This window comes from Jaculus jaculus, chromosome 3 (genome assembly GCF_020740685.1).
Source record: "Jaculus jaculus isolate mJacJac1 chromosome 3, mJacJac1.mat.Y.cur, whole genome shotgun sequence".
Lineage (NCBI taxonomy): Eukaryota > Metazoa > Chordata > Mammalia > Rodentia > Dipodidae > Jaculus > Jaculus jaculus.
The window spans coordinates 64688323-64712918 of record NC_059104.1 but is presented as its reverse complement, the minus strand read 5'-3'; the positions used below and the strand labels follow the sequence as shown (position 1 = coordinate 64712918).

General features: G+C 42.7%; 2 protein-coding genes across 2 annotated transcripts in view; one reads left to right on the top strand and one right to left on the bottom strand.

The window, feature by feature from the left end:
* Gpalpp1 (GPALPP motifs containing 1) overlaps positions 1-5434 on the bottom strand; it is a 44751-nt gene extending 39317 nt beyond the window's left edge. The window contains exon 1 of the mRNA XM_045146507.1: positions 5288-5434. Coding sequence (XP_045002442.1) covers positions 5288-5375 — 88 coding nt within the window. The 5' untranslated portion in view covers positions 5376-5434. The remainder of the gene's footprint in view (positions 1-5287) is intronic.
* Positions 5435-5561: 127 nt separating this feature from the next.
* The window catches only part of Nufip1 (nuclear FMR1 interacting protein 1), a 42834-nt gene continuing 23799 nt past the window's right edge, over positions 5562-24596 (top strand). Inside the window, exons 1-5 of the mRNA XM_004665862.2 lie at positions 5562-5949; positions 6642-6724; positions 8087-8185; positions 9959-10021; positions 10658-10734. Of these exons, the coding sequence (XP_004665919.2) occupies positions 5562-5949; positions 6642-6724; positions 8087-8185; positions 9959-10021; positions 10658-10734 (710 nt within the window). The remainder of the gene's footprint in view (positions 5950-6641; positions 6725-8086; positions 8186-9958; positions 10022-10657; positions 10735-24596) is intronic.

The window sequence follows — 24596 nt, the reverse complement described above, 5'->3', positions numbered from 1 at the left end:
CTAATCCAGGGCTACTGTTTTGAAAACAATGGCTGCAGGTAAATTCCAGGGCTAGAGATGGGTCACCCTCCCACCAAAGTTAGCTGTTGGTCAGGAAGGGCCATGAGGCCTCTCAGACAATGCAGAGCACTGAAAAAATACTTGGTTACCTGCCCACCAGAAGTAGATGGTAAGACCCTACTGCTGAAGATAGCACAGGCTGCAGTCCCAGGACACTGAGAAATCAAGCTCGTACTGAGATGGAGGCCAGCTCCCTGCTGGCTATCTTTCATAGTGCTGGAAAGTGCTATGTAAGCTGCTGGGGGTTAAAAGTCATCAACAGTGTGAACATGCAGTGGATCCTACAAGCTACAAAATTAACCAGGCAGGAAAGGAGTACCCACTGGTGCAATAGCTGAACACAAGTTATGAAGACAATCAATGTCTCTCTCACTGGATATGAGGCCTGCTCAGTTGGAAGGAATTCATTGCTGGCACTGAGAAAAGTCAGAAGCCTATGGCTTGGAAGGTCACAGACCTTAGAGGGAAGCTTCCACTGTTCTAAGGCTAAATAGAGAGGCTATGACTATCAAAAAACCTCCTAGAGCTGGAAAGATGGCTTAGCAGTTAAGGAACTTGCCTGCAAGGCCTAATGACCCAGGTTTGATTCCCCAGTGCCCACATAAAGCGAGATGCACAATATGATGCATGCATCTGGAGTTTGTCTGCAATGGATAGAGGTTTTGGTCCATCCATTCACCCTGCCTCTCCTCTCTCTGCTTGAAAATCAGTCAACCAATAAGATAGATAGATGGATGGATGGATGGTTGGTTAGTTAGTTAGTTAGTTAGTTAGTTAGTTAGTTTTTTGAGGTAGGGTGTCACTCTGGCTCAGCCTGACCTGGAATTCACTATGGAGTCTCAGGATGGCCTTGAACTCACGACGATCCTCCTACCTCTGCCTCCCAGGTGCTGGGATTAAAGGCATGCGCCACCACGCCTGGGAGGCAGAGGTAGGAGGATCGCCGTGAGTTCGAGGCCATCCTGAGACTCCATAGTGAATTCCAGGTCAGCCTGAGCCAGAGTGACACCCTACCTCGAAAACAACAACAACAAAACACCAACCCCCCACAAAAAAAAAAAAAAACCCTTCTGCCATTAAGGAACTTCCTCTTTGTTTTCCATAAATCCCTTCCTCCATAACTGTGCCTGGTCTAGAAGTTCATCTTAGTGACCAGAAGCTGTCTGCTACATTACCAAAGCAGAAAATAAGATGCTTCTGAGAGCTCAACACTAGCAAGTATTTCTATCACACCTTTCAAATGCTGCACAAGAAGGAGAAGAAAACAAAAAAGTAAGAACCACAAAGTGGGAAGGTGCACTGTGGGGCACTGTAGTCCCAGCATGAACTGACTGGTGTATTCGTGGTTCCACAGGGACTACCAGTACCCCACAAGACTTGCACTGTTCTGAGCCTAACAACATTTTGACATAGAAGAAAAAGGAATTAGACAACAAAACAGAGGAAGGACTACCTTAAAAGAGGAGGGTCCTCAGTGGAATAAGGGTAGGAAGAGGGGACAAAAAAGGGTAATGTGATGAGAGCACAATCAAATTACAATATATCCACATTTAAAATTCACAATAAAAAATAACAATAGATAAAGAAAAAACACTGGATGGGTTCTGTAGTCCATTTGAAGCAGGGGCCGAAGTAATTAAAGGGAAGGCAAAAACAAACAAACAATCAAAAAATCCAAAAGTGACTAGAGACTAGATGGCCAAAACATACCAAAAAAAAAAAAAAAAAAAGTACCAGTATGGTAGCACATGTCTTAAATTCCAGCACTCAGGAAGCAGAGATAGGAGGACTACTGTGAGTTTGAGGTCAGCCTGGGACTACAGAGTGTATTCCAGGTCAGCATGGGTTAGAGTGAGACCCTACCTGAAAAAAACTAAAAGAGGGATGGAGGGGGGGAGAGAGGAAGGAAGGTCAGTCTGCCTGACTCTAGGGGGGGAGTCCTGTAGATTTGAGATAGAATGAGTAAGCTTCAATCAAATACATACTCTGGAGATATCTCTCGAGATCATTGTTATGAAAGAACAGTAAGATGCAAAGATCTCAGCACCAATCCACATAATCCAGATGCTATTTTGCAAAGCCAAGTGGATCCTGGGCCCTTCTGACACTAACTGTAATCCTTCATCTGCCACAAGTCACGTCCACTAATTTCAGCTACAATTGTAGGACACATATTCTACATTAAATGCAAATCTCATTCTCAGCAAAATGTCCTTATTTGCTCATGAGCCTGACTCAGTTACTCCCATGTCCCTCCTCTGAACTGGTCAGTTGCTTTCCAAGTGCCATGTGTAGGAAAACACAGATGTAAAACTGGGCTCAGGAGTCCTCACTTGAGGGAAATTCTGATGTATGTGATATAGACAAACACTGAGGACATTATGCTAGTGAAATAAGACTGTTACAGTCCCAGCCCCTATTGTCTGATTCCACTGATATGAGGTACTTAGAGCAGTCAAATTTTTAAAGTAGAATGATAACAGGTACTGGGGAAAGGGATGCAGAGTACTTTAATAAATATATCTTATTTATTTGCAAGCAAAGGGGAAAGGAGAAAGATAGCAAGCCAGGGCTTCCTGCCACTGCAAACAAACTCCAGATACAAGCACCACTTTGCACATTTGGCTTTACATAGGTTCTGTGGGGGAATGAACCCAGACCATCAGACATTGCAAGCAAGTGCCTTTAATTGCTGAGCCACCTCTCCAGCCCAGAGTTTTGTTCAATGGATAGAGGTTTGATTACTGCAAGACAGAAAGAGTTCTGGAGATAGATAGTGGTGAGGGTTGCACAATAATGGAAATGTACTTAAAGCCATTGAACTGTGTATTTTAAAGTAGTTGATATGGTAGATCTCATGTATAGTTTATGAGAACAAGAAAGAAAAAAATACATGTACATATGGTCACCAAACTTACAAGCAAAGTGTTATTATAGTACAATGAAGAAGGAATGGTGTGCTGATTTGATTCAGATGTTCCCCATAGACTTGTGTGTTCTGAGGACTTAATCTCTAGTTGATGACAATTTGGGAACTGGAGCCTTCTGGAGGAGATATGATGTTTGGAGCAGACTTATGGGTGTTATAGTCAGATTTCTCTTGCCAGTATTTGGCACACTCTCCTGCTGCTGTTGTCCAGGAGGTGATGTTCAGTCTCTGCTCATGTCACATTTCCCCCCTGCCATCATGGACTTCCCCTTGAGTCTGTAAGCCAAAGTAAACCATTTCTTCCCACAAGCTGTTTTTGGTGTGCTTTGTGCCGGGTCAGCTGGTGTTGCAGTCAGGTCTGCTTTGCTGGTAGAAATCAGCCAACCAAGAGCAGCTTGTGGAAAAAACAGGTTTATTTTGGCTTACAAGCTTGAGGGGGACGCTCCATGATGGCAGAGAAAATGATGACATGAGCAGAGGGTGGACATCACCCCCTGGGCAACATAAGGTGGACAATAGCAACAAGAGAGTGGGCCAAAGAGTGGCAAGGGGAAACTGGCTATAACATCCATAAGCCCACTCCCAACAATACACTGCCTTCAGGAAGTGTTAATTTCCAATTGCCATCAGCTGGGGAACCTGACTCAAACCACCACAGCCAGATACGCCTAAGTGGGCAGGAAGGACATTTTCATCCCTTCCTATCATATGTAGACATTAATGCCAGATGCCATGGCACTGAGAGTGTGAAAAGAAAATCACAGAATTCTCAAGAATATTTGTGCTCCATTTACCTGAAAACTGATCCATGTCTCGACTACATAAAGATACTTGACAAATTGGACAATCCCATGGGAAAACAAGCAAAAAACTTGATCATGACATAAGCCCCAGTGGTTAGAAAATATATAAAAAGTGGTGAATTTCATTTCTCACCAGGGAAATGAAAATTAAAACTAGCATGATAGTTCAACAAAGCAGATTAACAAGACAGAAAAGGAGCTGGGGAGATGGCTCAACAGTTAAAGGCACTTGCTTGCAAAGCCTGCCAACTAGGCAGGGTTCAATTCCCTAGCCATGCATGTAAAGCGAGATGCAGAAAGTGGGATATCTGGTGTTCTGTTCATAGAGGTAATAGTCCCTGGCACGGCTGTGCTCACCCCAACACAAATAAAAAATTTAAGACAAGCAAAAAAAAAGAAAGAAAGAAAGAAAGAAAAGAAATAAAGAAAAAAGAAAAAGAAACTATTAGGAGAATGTGGAACCTCTAAAATTCTCATACATGCTGAGAACTTTGGTAAATTGGTAGGACTTGAAATTGTTACATGGCATAGGACATGTATTATAATGTGGCACTTTATGTAACAGCCAAAAACCCAAAGTCTACTCAAATGTCCTTCAACAGTAAAATGTGTAAGTAAATTGCAGGTATTCATCCAGTGGAATTCATTCACACTCCCTCAGTCTTATGTGGAAACTTCCTTGCTTAAACAAAAATAATTTTTAAAATGGCTACAGTAGAAATGAGATCAGGAAGGAATTCTCCAGTGGGGGCATCACCTCTGGGTAGTCAAGCAAACAAAATAAATCTAGGAATTATTGGGATTGTCTTATTTTTCTTCTTTTCCAGTTATAGTAATCCCAGCTTACAAACTGGAACAAACATTAAAGACAGATATGCAAGAGAGAGTCTGAAAGGCGGGTCTTCAGTATTTACGAAATGCCTATCATGTGTTATAGTTAGAAAACCATAGAGAAATGGTGAAGACAGATCTCTGAACAAATCGTTCAAACACCGTTGTATTATATATGCAGTGTAACTGAGTACAGTGGCTCGATGCTCAGGAGAGTTTAGAAAGTGTTCCCTGAAATGACACTTAAGGGGGGCCTTGAAGGATATATAGGAGTTTGTCAGGTAGGCCAGGAGACACCTAGAGTTGAGGAAGTACACAGAACACTCGGACAGGGCACTGGGCTGTCAGATGCAATGACAGAACGCAAGGTCAGGAAGACAGGTCGCTGTTGAAAGGAGACGCCAAAACAGAGAAGAGAGGTTAGGACCACATTTGGGCTGTTTAATCTAGGCACCTGTTCGGGCGTCGGAGTCCTATTTGTAACATGGGAATAATCAATCATTTTTCTTTATACAGCTCCTGGGAGGGTTAAATAAATGGCCAGAAGTGTGTTGATCAATTAGTACAATTAGTCCGGCTCCTATTCAGAGATAAATGGGTCTGTACCGCTTCCTCCCGGCTGCCTTTCCGCAAGGGCAGCGGGCACAAGCACATGGCCGCTTACCGGGGCTCGGGTCCCGCTCCTCGTCCTCCGCCGAGCCGTGGGTCTTGAAGCCAGGCGGCAGTGCCGGCCCGATGAGGTCCCTCGCCATCCGCGGCGACGACCTACCCGCGCACGTCAGTCCAGCGCAGAACACTGACCGAGCCGCGCAAGGAGCAGGGGGCGTGTTCCGGCGCCTCCCGATGACGTAGCGCTCCGCAGTTGGCCGCTCCGCCGCTGTCATATAACGGAAGTGACGCGCTATGGCAGCGCCAGCGCAGTCCTGCTCGCGGCTGGCATGGCTGAGCCGGCTCCCCCGCGGTGGCTTCCTGCCCCGGAGCTGAGCCCCGCGCTGGGCCCGCTGAGCAGCGCCGCCCCGCCGCAGGCAGCCTGGACGCTCTGGGGCATGCTGCCCCCGCCGCCGCCTCCTTTGTCGCCGTGTCCCGCGGCGGGGGCGGACCCCGGCACGAAAGCGGAGACCCAGCCTGTCCCCGGCGCGCCGCCGCCCTTCGATGCGCACATTCTTCCCGGGGCGCAGCCCCCCTTCGACGCCCAGGCGCCCCTAGATTCTCGGCCTCAGCTGCTCCATGGACGGCCTGCCTGGAACGTCGAGGCTTCCACGCCGTGGTACTGGAGACCGTCTCCTGATGGCTTTCCTCAGCACGCGAAGCCCCACAGCTCTCCCGGTAGGCTGCGGGTCCTCGTGCCACCGCTCTCCCTCTCCCAGTTCGCCCTTTCCTGCCTCAACTCTGCCTTGTACTTGTGGAGCCTCACGTCTGACCTGTGAGAAGAGTTTCTCTGCCTGGTGACTCCAGTGTATTCATTGAATCCAGCCATCCACCGGGAATAGGAGTGAACAAAAATACAGTCCTTATCTTTACGGGGTTTCCCATTTCCCTGGTATACGAGGACACATACGCAATAAAACTACATATTAGAAAGTTATGATTGCATGGATTAGAGGGTGATTAGAATATATGGCTGGGGGTGTAGCTTATTTAGTACAGCATGCACGAGGCTTTGGGTTCGATCTCTAGCACCCGGTGTGGTGATGCATCCCTGTAATCCTGGCACTTTGGAGACGAGACTTTAGGATCAGGAGTAAGACATCCTCAGCCAAGTAGGGAGTTGGAGGTTAGTTTGGCCTATATGAGACCTTGTCTCAAAAAAAAAAAGTTAGAAAGCCGGGCGTGGTGGTGCACGCCTTTAATCCTAGCACTTGGGAGGCAGAAGTAGGAGGATTCTGTGAGTTCGAGGCCACCCTGAGACCACATAGTGAATTTCAGGCCACCCAGGGATAGAGTGAGACCCTACCTTGAAAAATCGGGGAAAAAAATCGTATAGTTTCAAACTTAAATGGATCTCTTTTTGTATTTAGCTACACCTTCCTACTTTTCACGGAAGCATGATGCAAACTTCACTGACTTCAATTTGCCTCCTAACAGAAAACAGAAAAAAAAGGTATTTCTGAGTTGTTGAGTGTGATGCTATCTTTGATCTCTGTGATGCTATTTCCTGTCTTTGTTTCTGTCATGATCCTCAGATTTTACATTTCATTATGGATGGACACAGTGGAACTGTAGTATATTGGAGTTTTAAGGATTTTAGCTGTAAGTGCAAAGTTCAAGCAAAATAGTTTTGAGAAGAAAATGGAGAAATTATAGAAAAATGGAAAAATTTTAATCTATTTCAGTATAGAATCAAATAAAAGTAATCGAAAATTATAGTTACAAATAAATGTGTTATAAAATGTGATGAAGTTTTAACTTTTACTGTAGATTGGTACCAGGAGCTTTTTTTTTGTTTTTTGTTTCTCAAGGTAGGGTCTCATTCTAGTTTAGGATGACCTGGAATTCACTATGTAGTCTCAGGGTGGCCTTGAACTCATGGTGATCCTCCTACCTCTGCCTCCCAAGTGCTCGGATTAAAGGCGTGTGCCGACATGCCCGGTCCAAGGGATGTTTTTGCCTTTTAATGTACAAGGAAAGTTTAGGAAATGATATTTCTGGATTAAATTCAAGTGAAATTAAATTTAATGTTTCTAAGTTAAAATAGCTTGTATTTGCTCAGCCTGCATGTATACTGTCTGGCATAGTTTATTGTAGTGCTGCAGTTGTTTCAGTACAAGTGTTAACATTTGTTTGGAGTAATGCTTGGTTATAGTTCACAGGCCCAGTGCTGTATCAAAATGAATTTTATTCTGACATAACCCTAATTTACAGTTCTGGCCGGCCGGCCTCCCTCCCTCCGTTCCTTCCTTCCTTTTTCTTTCTTGAGACAGGTCTCCCTGTGTAGTCCAGTTAGCCTGGGACTCTCTCTTTTTTTTTTCTTTTAGGTAGGGTCTTGCTTCAGCCCAGGCTGACCTGGAATTCACTATGTAGTCTCAGGGTGGCCTTGAACTCACGACAGTCCTATCTCTGCCTCCCCAGTGCTGGGATTAAAGGTGTGCACCACCACGCCCGGCTAGCCTGGGACTTTAAAAAAAAAATGAGATGATGTTTTTCCTTGAATTTTTACTTTAAGATCCACTTAGCAGACTCTGTACATAATCTCAATTGGGTTACCAACTTGAGTTTACTAGTAATTTGTATTAACTTTGTTTAGATTTAAATTTTTATCATCGTACCTGGCTTTTGTTATTATAGTTGCTAAAAATAAAAGAAATAAGATTATTCATTAATCAAAATCTATTCAGAAGTCTGTTCCTCCTATATAGCAGGTATGTGAAAAGAAAAGTCGAAGTATGTATACTTGGTATAGTTGAGTTTTTATTATTGGCCAAATGTTTTCCACCAAAATCCTATTGTCTCTTCTTATTTGCAGAAAAGAAAGGAACCAGTTTTTCACTTCTTTTGTGATACCTGTGATCGTGGTTTTAAAAATCAAGAAAAGTATGACAAACACATGTCCGAACATACAAAGGTAGGTTTCTGAATTTATGTAACCAAACAGCCTTATTTATTTTTTTAACCTTTTTATTGACTACTTCCATTTATATAGACCATGTACCATGATCATAATCCCCTCCCCAAACCTTCTCTCACCTCCCTTCTGAGGCCCCCTTCCACTGAGTTCCTTCTTGTTTCTAGCTAGTCTCTCCTGTCTGATGTCATCATTTTTCCACTCATATTATGCAGCTTTTGTGTAAGTAGTACCAACCTCTGTGAAGTCATGAGTATTGCAAAGTACCCTTCCCCTTCTTTTGGCTCCTACGTTCTTTACCCCACCACTTCCTCAGTGAGCTTTGGAGGGTGTGATTGCAATCAAATGGCCTTTTATTTGTACTTCTGAAAGAATTTCTAAGTTTATTTTCTTCATAAGTTTATAATTTTCATAGAAATGTTGTTTGATGACTTGACATGGAGTTCCTGCACCTGTGGTTTTCAGTTTGAGAACAGGGAGCCCATTGCTTCACTGATAGAAGGACGGTGTGGCAGCACCTTGAAGGAGTGCCCTTCTCTCCTAAGAAAAGAGGGCTGGACCTTCACCCTGCTGCCCAGGGAGCTTCGTGAGTTCTCTCCCTCTATGGTTCCCTTGGCCCTAAAACCACACTGTGATTACCATAGTTCACTGATGCTCAGGATGGTCCAGATTTTTAAAATTCTATTTATATGATGCAGAGAGAGAGAATGGGCATACAAACAAACTCTAGACACATGTACTACTTTGTGCATCTGGCTTTACATGGTACTGGGAAGTTGAACCCAGGTTCTTAGGCATTGTAGGCAAGTGCATTAACTGCTGATTCATTTCTCCAGCACCCAGATTTGTTTCTTTTGGTTTTTTGAGGTAGGGTCTTGTTTTAGCTCCTGCTGATCTAGAATTTACTATAATCTCAGGGTAGCCTTGAACTCAGTGATCCTCCTACCTCTCCATGGGATTAAAGGTGTCCACCACCATGTTCAGCCAGACTTTTTAAAGAAATATTTATTATTTCAGAGAGAGAGAGAACAAGGCAGACACACAGAGAAAGATAGAATGGGCACACCAGGACCTCCAGCCACTGGAAATGAACTCCAGACATATATGCCACCTTGTGCATCTGGGGAATTGGGCCTTTTGCTTTGCAAGCAAGCACCTTAAGTGGTGATCCATCTCTCCAGCCCACCCCCACCCCCCAGTTTTCTAAAAACTACTTAAAATGTTTAAGAAAAGTTTATAAAAAGAAAAATTTTAGTTTAGAAATATTCATTTAGAACAATGCCCTTCAGGGGTTGGAAAGGTGGCTCAGTGATTAAGACCTTTTGCCTGCAAAGCCTAATGACCTGGGTTTAATTCCCCAGTTCCCATGCAAAGCCAGATGGCAGAAAGTAGCATATGCATCTGGAGTTCATTTGCAGTGGCTGGGGTCCCTGGTGTGCCTATTCTCTCTCTACTTGCAAATAAATAAAGTATTTAAAAAGAATGCCCTTCAGCTTTGGTAATTAAGAACATTCCACAATATTGATGATGTTATACTTTACTCAAGGAAAGGTGACTGAACTGCATTCTGGGGCTGATTGCATAGAAGATGTCATTCCTTTATAAATGCAGCTCTGTTTGGAGCAACTGTTGTTTTGCTATTGACGTAAGACTGAAGCAGAAATACCACATTGGTAGAATGACTGATATGACCAGAGTATAGCTGTAGCTATAGGTTTTGGGTGAGGTAAACTATGTGAAAACATTCAATTTTTCGGTTTTATACTCTTACAGTGTCCTGAAATAGATTGCTCTTTTAGTGCCCATGAGAAGATTGTCCAGTTCCATTGGAGAAATGTAAGCTCTTATGGCTTCTTAACCTCATCCTTTTTTAAATCTTATTGATCTGTTATTTTCGCAAGTTCTTAATTTATGTAGCCTAACAGTAACATTAAAGGAGCATTCTGCACTTTGTAAAGAAATTTTACGTTTCTTATTCAGTTTTGTTCTCATAAACTATGCAAAAGTAAATATTTTCCATTTAATACATCTTTAAAAAGTGATTTACCTAAGGTCTCAGAATGGGCTTGCGTTTAAGTTTCTTGAATCCACTGTCTGCTAGTTCTACTATGTCAGTTTTATTATTTACTAAAGCATGCTACTTGAAGTTCTCATGTCTTCTAATTCTTCAGCTGTCAACCTCAGTTTGGGTTGGTTAAGTCATTTATTTGGGTATTTAATACCAGTTGAGAAACTAGATTTTACATCTACTATAACCAAAATTGTTTCTGTTCTTTTTCTTGTCAATAGCATTGATCTAAACACATGCGAAAAGATTCCTTTTCCTTTAAAGAAGTCATTTAAGTGTAGATAAAAGCTACTTTTTAGTTTTAAAATGGTTTCTGTTGTAAGTTTAATGTTGAATGCAAAGTGTTCACTTAGTCAGAAGCATGTTGTGTGCTTCCTGATGTTCAGCAGGCTCTCTGCCCCTAGATGCATGCTCCTGGTATGAAGAAGATCAAGCTAGACACACCAGAGGAGATTGCGAGATGGAGGGAAGAAAGAAGGAAGTGAGTAAAGAGCATTGAACTAACAAATACATTTACTGTGGCAAGACTGAGAGACTCAAAGTAACAGCTGGTCTGACCCTAATAAGTAATGTGAAAGGAGAGATTTGGTTGTTTTTAGCATTATATTCTACTGAAAATGACTGGCCATAATTTTATTCATCAGATTAATACATGGTAATTTTGAGAATATTGTTACTTGATGGCTTTGGGGTAAAAAAGTAATGTTTTTAAATTAATTAAATTCATCAAATTTTTATTTTTTTGAAGTAGCATCTCACTGTAGTCCAGGCTGACTTTGTAATTCACTATATAGTCTCAGGGTGGACTTGATCTCAACAGTGATCTTCCTATGTCTGCTTCTCAAATACTGGGATTAAAGGTGTGCTACTAAGAACAGTGCAGTCTAGCACTTGGGAGATACAGGCATAGGAAGATCAGAACTTCTAGGTCATTCTTGGCTACATAGCAGGTTTGAGGCCAGCCTGGGCTACATGAGACCTTGTCTTATAAATAAAGCAAAACAGAGCAAATGAGTCCTAATGGAACTATATGCTATAGTAAAGAGAGCTACTGTATTCCGCCTACTAGATGTTTGTAGTTGGGACAATAGTGGGTGAGTTAATCCTATTAAAATGTATGATATGGGCTGTTGATGTAGCTCAGTTGTTAGCCTGCTTGTCTAGCATACACTAAGCCCTAGGTTTATCTGCAGCCCCACATACACTGGGTGTGAGGGTGTGTGCCTGTAACCCCAGCACTTAGGCAGAAGCAGGAAGATCAGAAGTACAAGGACATTCTTTTCTACATGAGTTTGAGGTCAGGGAAGGAGGGAGCAAAGAAAGAAATTTAAGACTTACCATATGACTTGTGATTATACATTTATTAGTGAGGAAAGTTTAGTTGCTGGCCAGCTAACATATACTCGTGGAGAATCTGACTAGATTCTATTTTACTGTCTTCTCAGATGTTTAATCCTGAAGCAGGAGACCAAGTCAGAGCTGTTAGAATGACCAGGTGTATGTACATTTAGAGTCAGATACTTTTCCTGGAATTAAAAAATAAAGACCTCCTAAGGTGAAAAGATATTCTCTTATATATATAGTTAAATTATTAATTATTTAATTATTTAAATAAATTTAAAATTATTTATATATTTTTTGTGGTTGGGTATTGATCTAGCCCAGGTTGACCTGAAATTCACTATGCAGTCTCAAGCTTGTGGCTATCCTCCTACTTCTGCTTCCCAGGTGTTGGAATTAAAGGTGTGAGACACCACACCTGGCTTTTATTTATTTATTTATTTTATTAACAACTTCCATGATTGTAAACAATATCCCATGGTAATGCCCTCCCACCCTCCACTTTCCTCTTTGAAATTCCACTCCATCATATCCTCTCCCCACCTCAATCAGTGTCTCTGTTATTTTGATGTCATCATCTTTTCTTCCTATTATGGTGGTCTTGTGTAGGTAGTGTCAGGCACTGTGAGGTCATGGATATCCAGGACACTTTGTGTCTGGAGGAGTACATTGTAAGGAGTCCTACCCTTCCTTTGGCTCTTCCATTCTTTCTTTCTTTCTTTTTTTTGGTTTTTGTTTTTGTTTTTGTTTTTCGAGGTAGGGTCTCACTCTGGTCCAGACTGACCTGGAATTAACTCTGCCCTCTCAGGGTGGCCTTAAACTCATGGCAATCCTCCTACCTCTGCCTCCCGAGTGCTGGGATTAAAGGCGTGCGCCACCACGCCCGGCTCTTTCTGCCACCTCTTCCGCAACAGACCCTGAGCCTTGGAAGGTTTGATAGAAATATTGCAGTGCTGAGCACTCCTGTCACTTCTTCCCAGCTTTCTGATGCTTTCTGAGTCATCCCAAGGTCACTGTCATCTGAAAAGAGAAGGTTCTCTATCAAAAGTGAGAGTAGCATTAATATATAGGTATGAACATTAAAAGAAGTACTTACTGGGCAGTTTGATGAGTGTTGCAGTCAGGTCCACATTGCTGGTAGCAATTATCCAAACAAGGGCAGCTTGTGGGAAAAAGAGGTTTATTTTGGCTAACAGGCTCAAGGGGGAAGCCCTAGGATGGCAGGGGAAATCAATGGCATGAGCAGAGGGTGGACATCACCCCCTGGCCAACATAAGGTGGACAAAAGCAACAGGAGAGTGTGCTAAACACTGGGAAGATGAAACTGGCTATAGTACCCATAAGCCTGCCCCCAACAATACAGGAAGCGTTAATTCCCAAATCTCCCATGAGCTAAGAACCTAATATTCAGAACGCCTAAGTTTATGGGGACACCTGAATCAAACCACCACAATGAGTATAGTATATACATTCAGTCAGACAGCAGAAGATGTTACACCCCTAGGGCTCATGGCTTACCCCTGTTGTAGGTTTTCAGTATCAGGGATGTATTCCCTCCCATGGAGCAGGGCTCCAATCCAACTAAAGGGCAGTTGGTTTCCACCATAACAAACCTGCCATTATTGCACCCGTTGGCTCAGTTGGTACGGCTGGCCAAATAGAAGGCTTGCAGTGTCCACTGTTGAGTATCTTCACTGTGATTTCTCTTTCTCCCATTGAACTGTATGCAGAATAGCTTCTTCCAGCTTTCTGTCAGCTGGTCTACATGGAGGAGGTTATCAGCTCAGTTCCAGCAGGATTTCTTAGTGGCCCTGCAGCCCAAGTATGTGGTGTCTTCAGTAATAGGGTCTTACCATCTATTCCTGCTGGGAAACCAAGGGTCTCAGCAATGGCCTGTAATGTTTTGGGGGTATCAGGGACCTCCCTGTCCAACAACTTACTGAAAGATATCCCGTCCTTGGCACTGAAAATTTTCTAGTAACAATCTATGGCTCCTGAGTGTTCCATTGTCCAAATAAGTAGTTTTCCATATGATTTACTTATATCCTCTTAGATTTTTTTTTTTTGAGTGGACAATCAGTTTATTTTCCTTTTTAAAAAAATTTGTTTATTTACTAGAGATAGAGAGAGGGAGAGGAGAGAAAGAGATTAAGAGAGAGAGAGATTGGCGTGCCAGGGCCTCTAGGCACTGCAAACAAACTCCAGACACATGTGCCACCTTGTGCATCTGGCTTAGGTGGGACCTGGAGAATCGAACCTGGGTCCTTAGGCTTTGCAGGCAAGTGCCTTAATTGCTATGCCATCTCTCCAGTCTGAATCAGTTTCTTTTCTTTTCTTTTTTTTAATTTTTATTAACATTTTCCATGATTATAAAAAAAAATCCCATGGTAATACCCCCCCCCCCCCACTTTCCCCTTTGAAATTCCATTCTCCATCATATCCCCTCCCCATCTCAACCATTGTACTTACATATATATAATATCAACCTATTAAGTACCCTCCTCCTTTCCTTTCTCTTCCCTTTACAACTCTTTTTTAACTGACTGGCCTCTGCTACTAAGTATTTTCCTTCTCACACAGAAGCCCAATCATCTGTAGCTAGGATCCACATATGAGAGAGAACATGTGGCGCTTGGCTTTCTGGACCTGGGTTACCTCACTTAGTATAATCCTTTCCAGGTCCATCCATTTTTCTGCAAATTTCATAACTTCATTTTTCTTTACTGCCGAGGAGAACTCCATTGTATAAATGTGCCACATCTTCATTATGCACTCATCAGTTGAGGGACATCTAGGCTGGTTCCATTTCCCAGCTATTATAAATTGAGCAGCAATAAACATGGTTGAGTACATACTTCTAAGGAAATAAGATGAGTCCTTTGGATATATGCCTAGGAGCTGGGTCATATGGAAGATCAATCTTTAGCTGTTTTAGGAACCTCCACACTGATTTCCACAATGGCTGGACCAGATTGCATTCCCACCAGCAGTGTAGAAGGGTTCCTCTTTTTCCACATCCCCGCCAACATTTATGATCATTTGTTTTCATGATGGTGGCCAATCTGACAGGAGTGAGATGGAATCTCAATGTAGTTTTAATCTGCATTTCCCTGATGACTAGTGACGTAGAACATTTTTTTAGATGCTTATATGCCATTCGTATTTCTTCCTTTGAGAATGTTCTATTTAGCTCCATAGCCCATTTTTTGATTAGCTTGTTTGATTCCTTATTATTTTTTTTGAGTTCTTTGTATTTCTCTTAGATTTTGATTAGCCCTCCCACTTTTCCTTACTCGATCTCTTCCCCTGACCTCACTTGTGCCTTTTCACCTCCATTAATCTATTCTTCTACTTACATATATACAATGCCATCCTATTAAGGACCCCTTTCCCTTTATATTTATTTATTAATTTATTTGAGAGGGAGAGAGAAAAAGAAAGGGCATGGCAGGACCTCCAGCCTCTGCGAACAAACTCCAGGTGCAGGTGCCACCTTGTGCACCTGGCTTATGTGGGTCCTGGGAAATCGAACCTGGGTCCTCTGGCTTTGTAGGCAAGCACCTTAACCATCAAGCCATCTGTCCAGCCCTGCTTATTTATTTTTGCAGTACTGGGGATTGAATTTAGGGCTTTGCTAATACTAGGTAAGCATTGTACCATTGAGCTGTGTCCCCATCCCTGTTTTACTATATTTTTGTTGTTTTCAAGATAGTATCTTTCTAGCCCAGGCTGACTGAATTCACTATGTGCCAGGCTCCTCCCCAGCATGTAGGTAGTGTTGACGAGGGAGTAGGCCTGCTGGTTCCTCCCAAGGGGTTGAGGAAGAAGGGTGAATGTTGGACGACTCAGCACCTCTCCTAGTCACTGGAGAAAAACCACACTGAGTTGGGAGTCTCGTTGAAGAGGAACTCGCTTTGTATTTGTATTTGTAGTGCTCTGGAAAAGTTAGTTACTGCCTTTTTAAGGCTTTAGAGAGAATTTTGAGGGAAATTAGTAGAATAAAGATTCAAAATCACACTGTCACCTCCCCTGTCCTCCATGTGACCAATGACAGGTAAGATTCCCCAGAGGGGGACAACCTAAGACAGGCCATGGGGTGGCTTCTCAGAGAGCTAAACACCTGGTATTCAATGATGGGTAAGATCCCTAGAGGGGGACAGCCTAAGACAGGGGCCACAGTGACTCATGCTCTTACAAAAACAAAAGGGGGAGATGTTGGGCCCTGAAAGGCCCAGGTGTGAGGCCTAGTAGAACTTCCTGAGCCTAGCTAAAGTTTGGCGACCTGTCTCTGGCCAGCTAGGACTCAGCAAGATGCCTAATGGCTTCTGGCCTACTACCTGGAGTGGCAATTGAAATTACCATTTCAATAGTTAAAGTTTACTATTGGCCCTTACCTCTTCCCTCATCCTAAAATCCCTGCCTTAGTCACCAACATGATATAGGCAACTGCTCAGAGTAATAAAGCGAGTTGTTTGTGCGAGTTGCTGCATTGAAAAGAAAAAAAAAAGATTCAAAATCAACTGAGAAGAAAGCAAATTCAGTAAAAATATACATAAACATCAGGACTAGGGTTGTAGCTCAGTGGTAGAGTGATTGCCTATCATGTGTAAACCGTGGATTTAATTATCAGCACAGCAAAATAAAGATGGTGTGTGTGCATGTGCACATGTGTACACATATACATATATATACATACACATATTATACATACTGGGTGCAGGGAAAAGGATGGCGAGACAGACAGAGAAATTTAGTTTTTTGTTGTTTTTTGAGGTAGGGTTTCGCTCTAGCCCAGGCTGAGCTGGGATTCACTCTGTAGTCCCAGGGTGACCTTGAACTCATGGTGATCCTCCTACCTCTGCCTCCCGAGTACTGGGATTAAAGTTGTGTGCCATCACGCCCAGCCTCCTTATACATTTTGTATATGTATTGTGAAAAAGGCTGAATGATTTTTACAGTGTTTGTTTTGTTTTTCAAAGGTAGGGTCTCACTCTAGCCCAGGCTGACCTGGAATCCACTGTGTATTCTCAAGGTGGCCTCAAACTCACCGTGATCCTCCTACATCTGCCTTCCGAGTGCTGGGATTAAAGACGTGCACCACGATACCTGGCTTAGAAATTTAATGTTTAACAAGCATGGTCAGGCCTCTTAGCATGGACTTGATGAATATAACAATTCTAAGAACATCTCTGGTTAACAAATGAAGGCATCTGGTCATTTGACTAGGCTATACAAGAATGTCTTCCCTTTGCTTCTCGACAGAATAGTATTTATTTTGTAAGGCTGACTTGTCTCCCTTTTTGCAACATTCCCCTGTGTCACTGCTGCCCGAGTTCCAGCCTGTCACAATCTTCCTGGAGAAAGTCTTTCTAGGAAAACCATGTTAGCTGAACTAAATGTTGTGCACAGTTTAGATTATGGTGTGTTGTGTGGGTCACCCTCCAGTCCCTGGACCAAACTACTGTAAAACATTGTTTTTTTCTTCTTGTTAATATAACCACAGTAGTATTGATCACATTCCATTATGATTGCCCTGGTCGTAAACATTTTGATTCTGCAGCAGTTTGCACAGTATCTGGAATTGAGCATGTGAAGAACACATATTTGTTGAATGAACTGCTGTTCCTTGGTGAGTAGTGTGGTGGTGACAAGGGAGCCTCAGACAGTTGCAAGGCCAAACAAGGAGTTGGGACCGTGCAATAGTTTGAGTTAGTGAAGAATGTGATGTGCTGGATGTGAACCTCTTTGTCTCTTTTTGGTGGCTGCTTTATATAGCTACATTTTTGTTTTTTAATCTCATGACATCAACATCCTCAAGTATCTGGAAAATTTTTTTGTTTTTGTTTTTATCTGTTGTTTTTTTCTTCCTGTTTTACACAGAGGAATAAACAGGGACTAGTAACTCTCAGTTTCTATTCAGGTTTTGAAGCACTGACAGTTATATAAATTAAACCATAAATAACGAAAGAAATCTGGAGCCATATTCCATTTCTAGTAAGGAACTTCCATGCCTTTGTTCTATTATGTAGGGCATAGAACAAGATAAGGACCTCATCTATTCTGAAGGTCAGAGCTTTCCAAGACTAAAGGAGGCTGGACTGAACTCAGAACTCTTAAGAAAGAGCAAGGAAGCCAGAGAGTAGTGATCAGATTGGCATGTTCACATGTTCAGGCACTGAGCTTCTAATCCCAGCACTAGAGACGCAGAGTTCAGAGGACACCCTGGAGTACACAGTGAGTGCAGGTCAGTCTGGGCTAGAGTGAAACCCTACCTCAAAAACAAAACAGAAACAATAACATGTTCAGGAACTGTGGGTAGCAGTAAGAGATGATAGCTTCACAAGAGTGGTACTTGTGGGGGTGGACATGTGGTGAATGTAAATCATCTGGTAGATGGGAATGGGCAGTACTTCGTGATTGCATAGTGTTGAGATTGAGGAGAGGTTTGAGGTTCCAATACCTCAGTGAAAGGTTATAGCTGTTAGCAAGTCAGGGAACACAGAGAGGGAACAGGGTTTGAGGATTTTTTTTTTCCTTTTTGTTTTTTGAGGTAGGGTTTCACTCTAGCTCAGGGTGACCTGGAATTCACTATGTAGTCTCAGGTGGCCTCGAATTCACAGCAATCCTCCTACCTTTGTCTCCTGAGTTCTGGGATTAAAGGCGTGTGCCATCACACCCGGCTGAAATGCTCATGTTGAACACTTGAGTTTGAGGAGATCCTGAGACATCTACTACTTGAAGGTTATTGTAGTTACCTTCTCATTGCTGGGGAAAAACAGCCAACTAAAAGCAGATGATGGTTGGGTATTTTTAATCTCAAGGGGACGCTTCATGATGGTAGGGAAAAGCATGGCACAAGCAGAAGCTGGGCATCCAGATCTGCCCCAGCAGGTGGAAGATAGCAACCAGAGGGTGAGCTGAGCCCTAGCAAGGGGGAGCTGGCTGTAAGACTCCAAAGCCCACCCCAAGCAACACAACTCCTTCTGTAAGTCTCCACCTCCCAAACTACCACCAGCTGGGGACCAGCCATTCAGAACCCATGAAGTTAAGAAGGACATTGGATTCAGTTCACCACAAAGATGTTTTGAGCAGACATTGGGTCTTGAGCCTAGCCTGGGCTTGAGATAGGCTTTTTAAAATTTTTTTATTGTTAACTTCCATACATAGAAATCATGATCATAGTCTCCTCCCACTACGCTCGGTTTTTCCCCTCCCAAATTCCTCCTCCACTGAATCCCTTCTTTCCAGCTGGAATAGAGATTGTAAGAAGCTGTGAGTATGGAAGAGATTCCTCTTCAAGAGGGAAAAGTGAAAGAGAAGTTGCTGAGCATTGACTCTTGAGACGCAACATTTAAAAGCCTAATAGTGAAAGTTGGTAAGACTATCCAGTGGGAGCAAGAGAGGCTGAAGAAATGAGTGTCCTAAAAGCAACGGGGGGGGGGGGGAATTCAAGGGGGAAGAGAGGATGAGAAGTTTGGATTCATATGCAAAGATCAAATAAAACAAGAGCAGAAACATTTTGTGAAGTATGAGGCCTTCTTGACAGGGGTTCCAGCTGATTTCTCCCTGAGCCTCCTGATGCCTGTCTATAACATTTTCTTCAGTTCTACCCCTACCCCCAGTGATTTTCAACACGAGTAGACCCCTTCGCCACTGCCTTTGTCACATTGCATGCCTCAGGAGAAGTGTGCGTGCTTTGTATACCTGCCACTGACCACCCTTTTGCCATCATATTTCCTTTCTGCTGGTTCAGCCACTTTTATGAGTCCTCTGAGTTTTCAAGTTGGGCATCTTCCTCTTTGACTATATTACATTTGATTGTTGGTGGTAGTAAGTTAGATGTTCAGCATGTACTTATTCTTACTTATACAGATGAGTGTGTAGTTCAGTATTCAAAAATGTATTAACTGTGTTTTCTCTTTCACTTCCCAACCATCCATCCTGTTCTCTCACATCCAACAGGGTTTGGGCCAAGTGAGGCTTCCTTACTGTGACCTTCCTTTTGTCAGCCCCCTTAGCCTTCACTTCAGCAGCTTTGTCAGTATCTCCCTGTTCCACTGTCCTTCACTCAACTAAGCAAGGTCTCAGTTCTGGCTCCACACGTGAGTATTCAGCAGAGCTGGATGACTTAGGGCAAAGGATTGACTAATGTGAAGTTGAGGGTTATTTTTTTTTCATTTGTTCTTTTGTGGTGGAAAATTAGATGCTTGCTATGTAATATAGACAGCTGTAGTATAAACTTAAAAAATTGTTGAACTGGATTTTCTCTTTACTAGCTAAAATGAAAATTATAACAGCTTAGAACTGGGCATCAGGATTCCATTTAGCCAAACAACAGTAGTTTTTCACCAAGGGCTTATGACCTCCCCAGCCATAGGCTTTTGTTTTGTTTCAGTGCCAGACAGAAATTCCCTTTTGTGGAGCAGGCCTCAAGTCTAATCAGAGCGCTGTTGGTTTCCCCCATAGTAGACATGCCACCACTGCACCAGTTGGTAAATTTGGCCTGGCAAATATGACTTATCTTTAAGTAATATCTCCTTGTTGATTTAGCATAGATGTCCTCTGTTGTCTCACTGGTGAACTTTTTTTCTGTGTGAGTTGCAGCCAGCTCACGCTACTGGCACAAATATCCAACCAGAAGCAGCTTATGGGAAGGAAGGGTTTATTTCACACTTACAGATCCAGGGGAACATCATCAATGGCAGAAGAAGCTGGCTCTCTTCCATAAATCAGTAGCAGAGAGACACCACCAAACCGGCAGCAAGCATGAACTGCCAAAGCTCCAAACTGCTCTGCCCACTGAAGACTCGAGATACAAGCCTGAGTCTATGGAGCCACACATTTAAACCACTACAGTGTGTGCTCGTGTGTGCATGTGGAGGTCAGAGCACAACGTTGGGTGTCAGTCTTCACCTTCCACCTTGTTTGAGGCAGACCTTTCATGTTGACTGCTTCATTCATCAGGCTCGTTGGCCCATGCACTTACAGTGTATTCTCCTGTCTCTGCCTCTCTTTGCCCCGTAGCTGTACTGGGATTGCAGGTGCTATAACATCTGGCTTTTATGTGGGTTCTGAGAATCCAAACTTGGGTGCTTATACTTGGACAGCAAGTGCTTTATACTGAGTCATCTCTCCAGCCTGGTTTTTGTTTTGTTTTGTTTTTTGAGGTAGGGTCTCTCTCTAGCCCAGGCTGAACTGGAATCTACTATGTAGTCTCAGGGCAGCCTTGAACTCATGGTAGTTCTCCTACCTCTGCCTCCTGACTGCTGGTATGAAAGGTGTGTGCCACCACGCCCAGCTTTTTTTTTTTTAATTTTAAGTAAGTGTATGGGTGTCCCAGGGTCACTTGCTGCTGCAGTCGAATGCCTGTCCAATTTTATGTGGATGGCTGGGGAATTGAACCAGAGTGGTAGGCTTTGCAACTAAGCACCTTTAATTGCTGAGCCATCTCCTTGGGCCCCTGGTTTTATTGTTGAATATGTTAAGATTAAAAGAAGTAAGAATGCCTTTATATTGGTGTCTGTTTCTATCCCCTTGTACCATAGACAGACATCTTAATGCATGTAAATATTAATATCTGTAAATAAGGCTTGAAATTAAACTACCTTTATTTATTGAATTAGGTTTTCTGAGGTAGGGTCTTGCTATAGCTCAGGCTGCCCTGAAATTCACTGTGTAGTTTCAGGATCGCCTTGAACTCATAGCAGTCCTCCTACGTGCTGGCATTAAAGGTGTGCGTTACCACACTGGCTTTTTTTTTTTTTTTTTGAGTAGGGTCACACTGTAGCTCAGACAGACCTGGAATTCACTATGTAGTTTCAGGGTGGCCTTGAACTCATGGTGATCCTACAACCTCTACCTCAGGAATGCTGGGATTAAAGGCTTGCACCACCATGATGACTAAACTACTGTGGTTTTGAATATCAAAGCTTCATCACCAAGACAAACCAAATCAAGCTGTGTTTGAAAGCCTTGTTTTTAAAGTAGCTTTTTCCCAAATAGTTGTTAACTATGCCCTCTTGTGGTTTTGTGCAACAAGTGATTACATGGAAAATGTTCCTGACAGAAGACTACTGGTTTTTAGTGCTAGCAGGAAATCTCAGCAACCTTTGAATATATTTCAGTGGAAGTTAAACCTTTGAATAACTTGTTTGCTCTAGCTTAGCTTGAAAATTAGATGTAAACATCCTGTATTTGAAAAGGCAAACATTTTTCTATTAGTGCCTAAGGTCACAAAACCAGGCAGGAGTAGATTCTTGGCAGTTAAAACTCATTTTAATCATTTTTTTTTTTTATGAGAGAAAGAGAATTGGCATGTGTCACCTTGTGCTTCTGACTTACATGGGATCTGGGGAGTTGAACATGGGTCCTTGGGCTTCACAGGCAAGTGCCTTAACCATTAAGCCATCTCTCCAGCCCTTAAAACTCATTTTAATGGGAGAAGTAGGAAAAATATATATGAGTTGCCTATAATTGAAACATTAATTTTAGTTACATAGGGATAATATAGGCTTTTTGTGAAAGGTAAGGTCCCTCCCTCTGATTCCAATTTAAGACATGAAATATTACAGTGTAATTCAGCCTTTGCAAGATAGTTACATAAACACCACCATAAGTAAGTATAGAACAGTGTTCCAGCTCTCTGTCCCCAGTTCCATCAAGTCCTTCGTTGGCCTCCCTAATTGTCCTGCAGCCACTGGTCTGGTCTAGCTTAGATTTGTGCCTTTGCAGAATTTTTACGAGTGACTTCATGTAATGTATTTAGTATGCGATCTTTTGAGATCCAAGAGTCGTACTTGTTGGTGGTTGTGCTAGTTTATTTTTATACCTAGGTATTTGTCTTTGGAAAGAAACTGCCAAACCTTCAGGCAGAGAGGTTTTGAAACTGCCTGTTTCAGTGTGGAGGCATTCAGAGTAGAAGAATGGCAGGTGATTGTGTCTTTCAGACTGGACTTCAGCAAGTGGAACAGCAGCCTCTTGCCACTGTAGCTCTGTGCAAAGTGGTCTGTTCCTGTGTAAAGGCAGATGCAGAGCCTTGTTGGTGCTTGCTGATGCCACAGGATAGGGTCTTCCTGGCTGCTTTTTATCATTTAACTATTTTATTTATTTGTTTATTTGCGAGTATGGGACGGGGAGTGCACCAGGGCTTCTTGCTGTTGCAGACAAACTCCAGATGCATGCACCATGGCTTTAGGTAGGATGTCGGACTCAGGCCATCAGGATTTGCTAGCATGCACCTTTAACCAGAGCCATCTCTCCGGCCTCCTGGCTGCTTTTTACCATGTGGCATTCATTTTCCTGACAGAAGGCCCATACACATATTAAGCCCACATTCTAGACTTGAGGAAAAATAAACAGGTAATGGGGGCACAGCCTAGTTTTCATCTTTTTACTGGGAAAGCAATAGATTTGTTTCCAGCTTTAGTCAGGAGATTTCTGTCCAGACCTCATTGTCTAGAAGTCACCCTTAAGTGGCAATGGATTGAATGGAATGTCCCCAAACACAGTGATTAAGAGGGAAGAATATTCAGTTAAGTATTTTGCCATGGTGCTTGGCACAGTGGTTTAAATCTTGTTGCATTTCAGAACTATAGATGAAATGCAGAAGCAGCTATATCCTTTTGAATTAAGGACTGGCTTGGGACAGGGGTGCTATGCTGAACAGGTATAACTGGTTCTAGTTTCCAGAGTGGGCTGGAAGTATACAGTGACTATAACCAGAAGTGATTTGGAAGAAGAGTGGGCACAATCTGTTGAGTGTCTAAGTAGAATTACAGGTTTGTGAAGTAAAGAGGATGAGGAAATTGGTGTCATGTGGCAATTTTGGATGAAATATTTGTGCCTGTGATATTTTCTTGTTAATGAGTACTGTGTGAAATTACCTTTTGGTGCCTACTGAATTCATGAGAGATTCTTTTCATGTCTTCTAAAATTTTGCACTGTGACTATGCTGAAGTATGCATAAAATACATCATTAATGAAAAATAGGGAGCTGAGCATGGTGATGGGCCTCTGTGATTCCAGCATGTAGGAGGCTGAGATGGGAAGATTGAGTTTGAGGCCAGTCTGGGTTATACATTGAGACCTTTTCTAGAAAAGGAGTTGGGAAAGGAGGACAAGGAAGAGGCAGCAAAGAAAAGAAATATGGGGAATATTTATTTTGGTTCATTTAGATTTTTTAAAACTATATCTTCCCCATTTGCAATTTAAAAAAATACTTATTTACAAGGGGAGGGAGAGAGAGAATGGGTGCACCAGGGCCTTCTGCTATTGCAAAGAACCCTAGACACATGTGCTACTCTGTGAATCTGGCTTTACACGGATAGTGGGAATTGAACCTGGGCCAGTCAGGATTTGCAAGCAAGTGACTTTAACCAATGAGCTCTCTCTCCAGTCCTCCCCCTCTATTTGCAGGTTTTTTGTTTGTTTGATTGATTTTTATGAAAGAGAGCAATAGAGAGAATTGGTGCACCAGGGCCTCTAACCACTGCAATCTAACTATGGATGCATGTGCTGCCTAAGGTGCATATGTCACTTTGTGCACGTGCATACCTTGTGTGTCAGGCTTACCTGCATTCTGGGGAGTCAAGCCTGGGCTTTTACACTTTGCAGGCAAGCGCCTCAACCATTAAGCCATCTCTCTCTTAGCAGTTGAGTCACTTGCCTACAAAGCCAAAGGACAATGGTTCAATTTCCCAGGATCCATGTAAGCCAAATGCACAAGGTGGCTCATGCATCTGGAGTTCGTTTGCAGCAGCTGTTGGTCCTGGTATGCCCACTCTCTATCTGCCTTTCTCTCTCTCAAATAAATAAATAAAAATAAAAATATTTTTCAAAATATTTTGGAAGTGTATTTTTAGGTTTCTGATCTCAATTTTTTTTTTCTTTTCTTTTCTTTTTTTTTTTTTTTTTTTTTTGGTTTTTCGAGTTAGGGTCTCACTCTGGCTCAGGCTGACCTGGAATTCACTTTGTAGTCTCAGGGTGGCCTCGCACTCTCAGCGA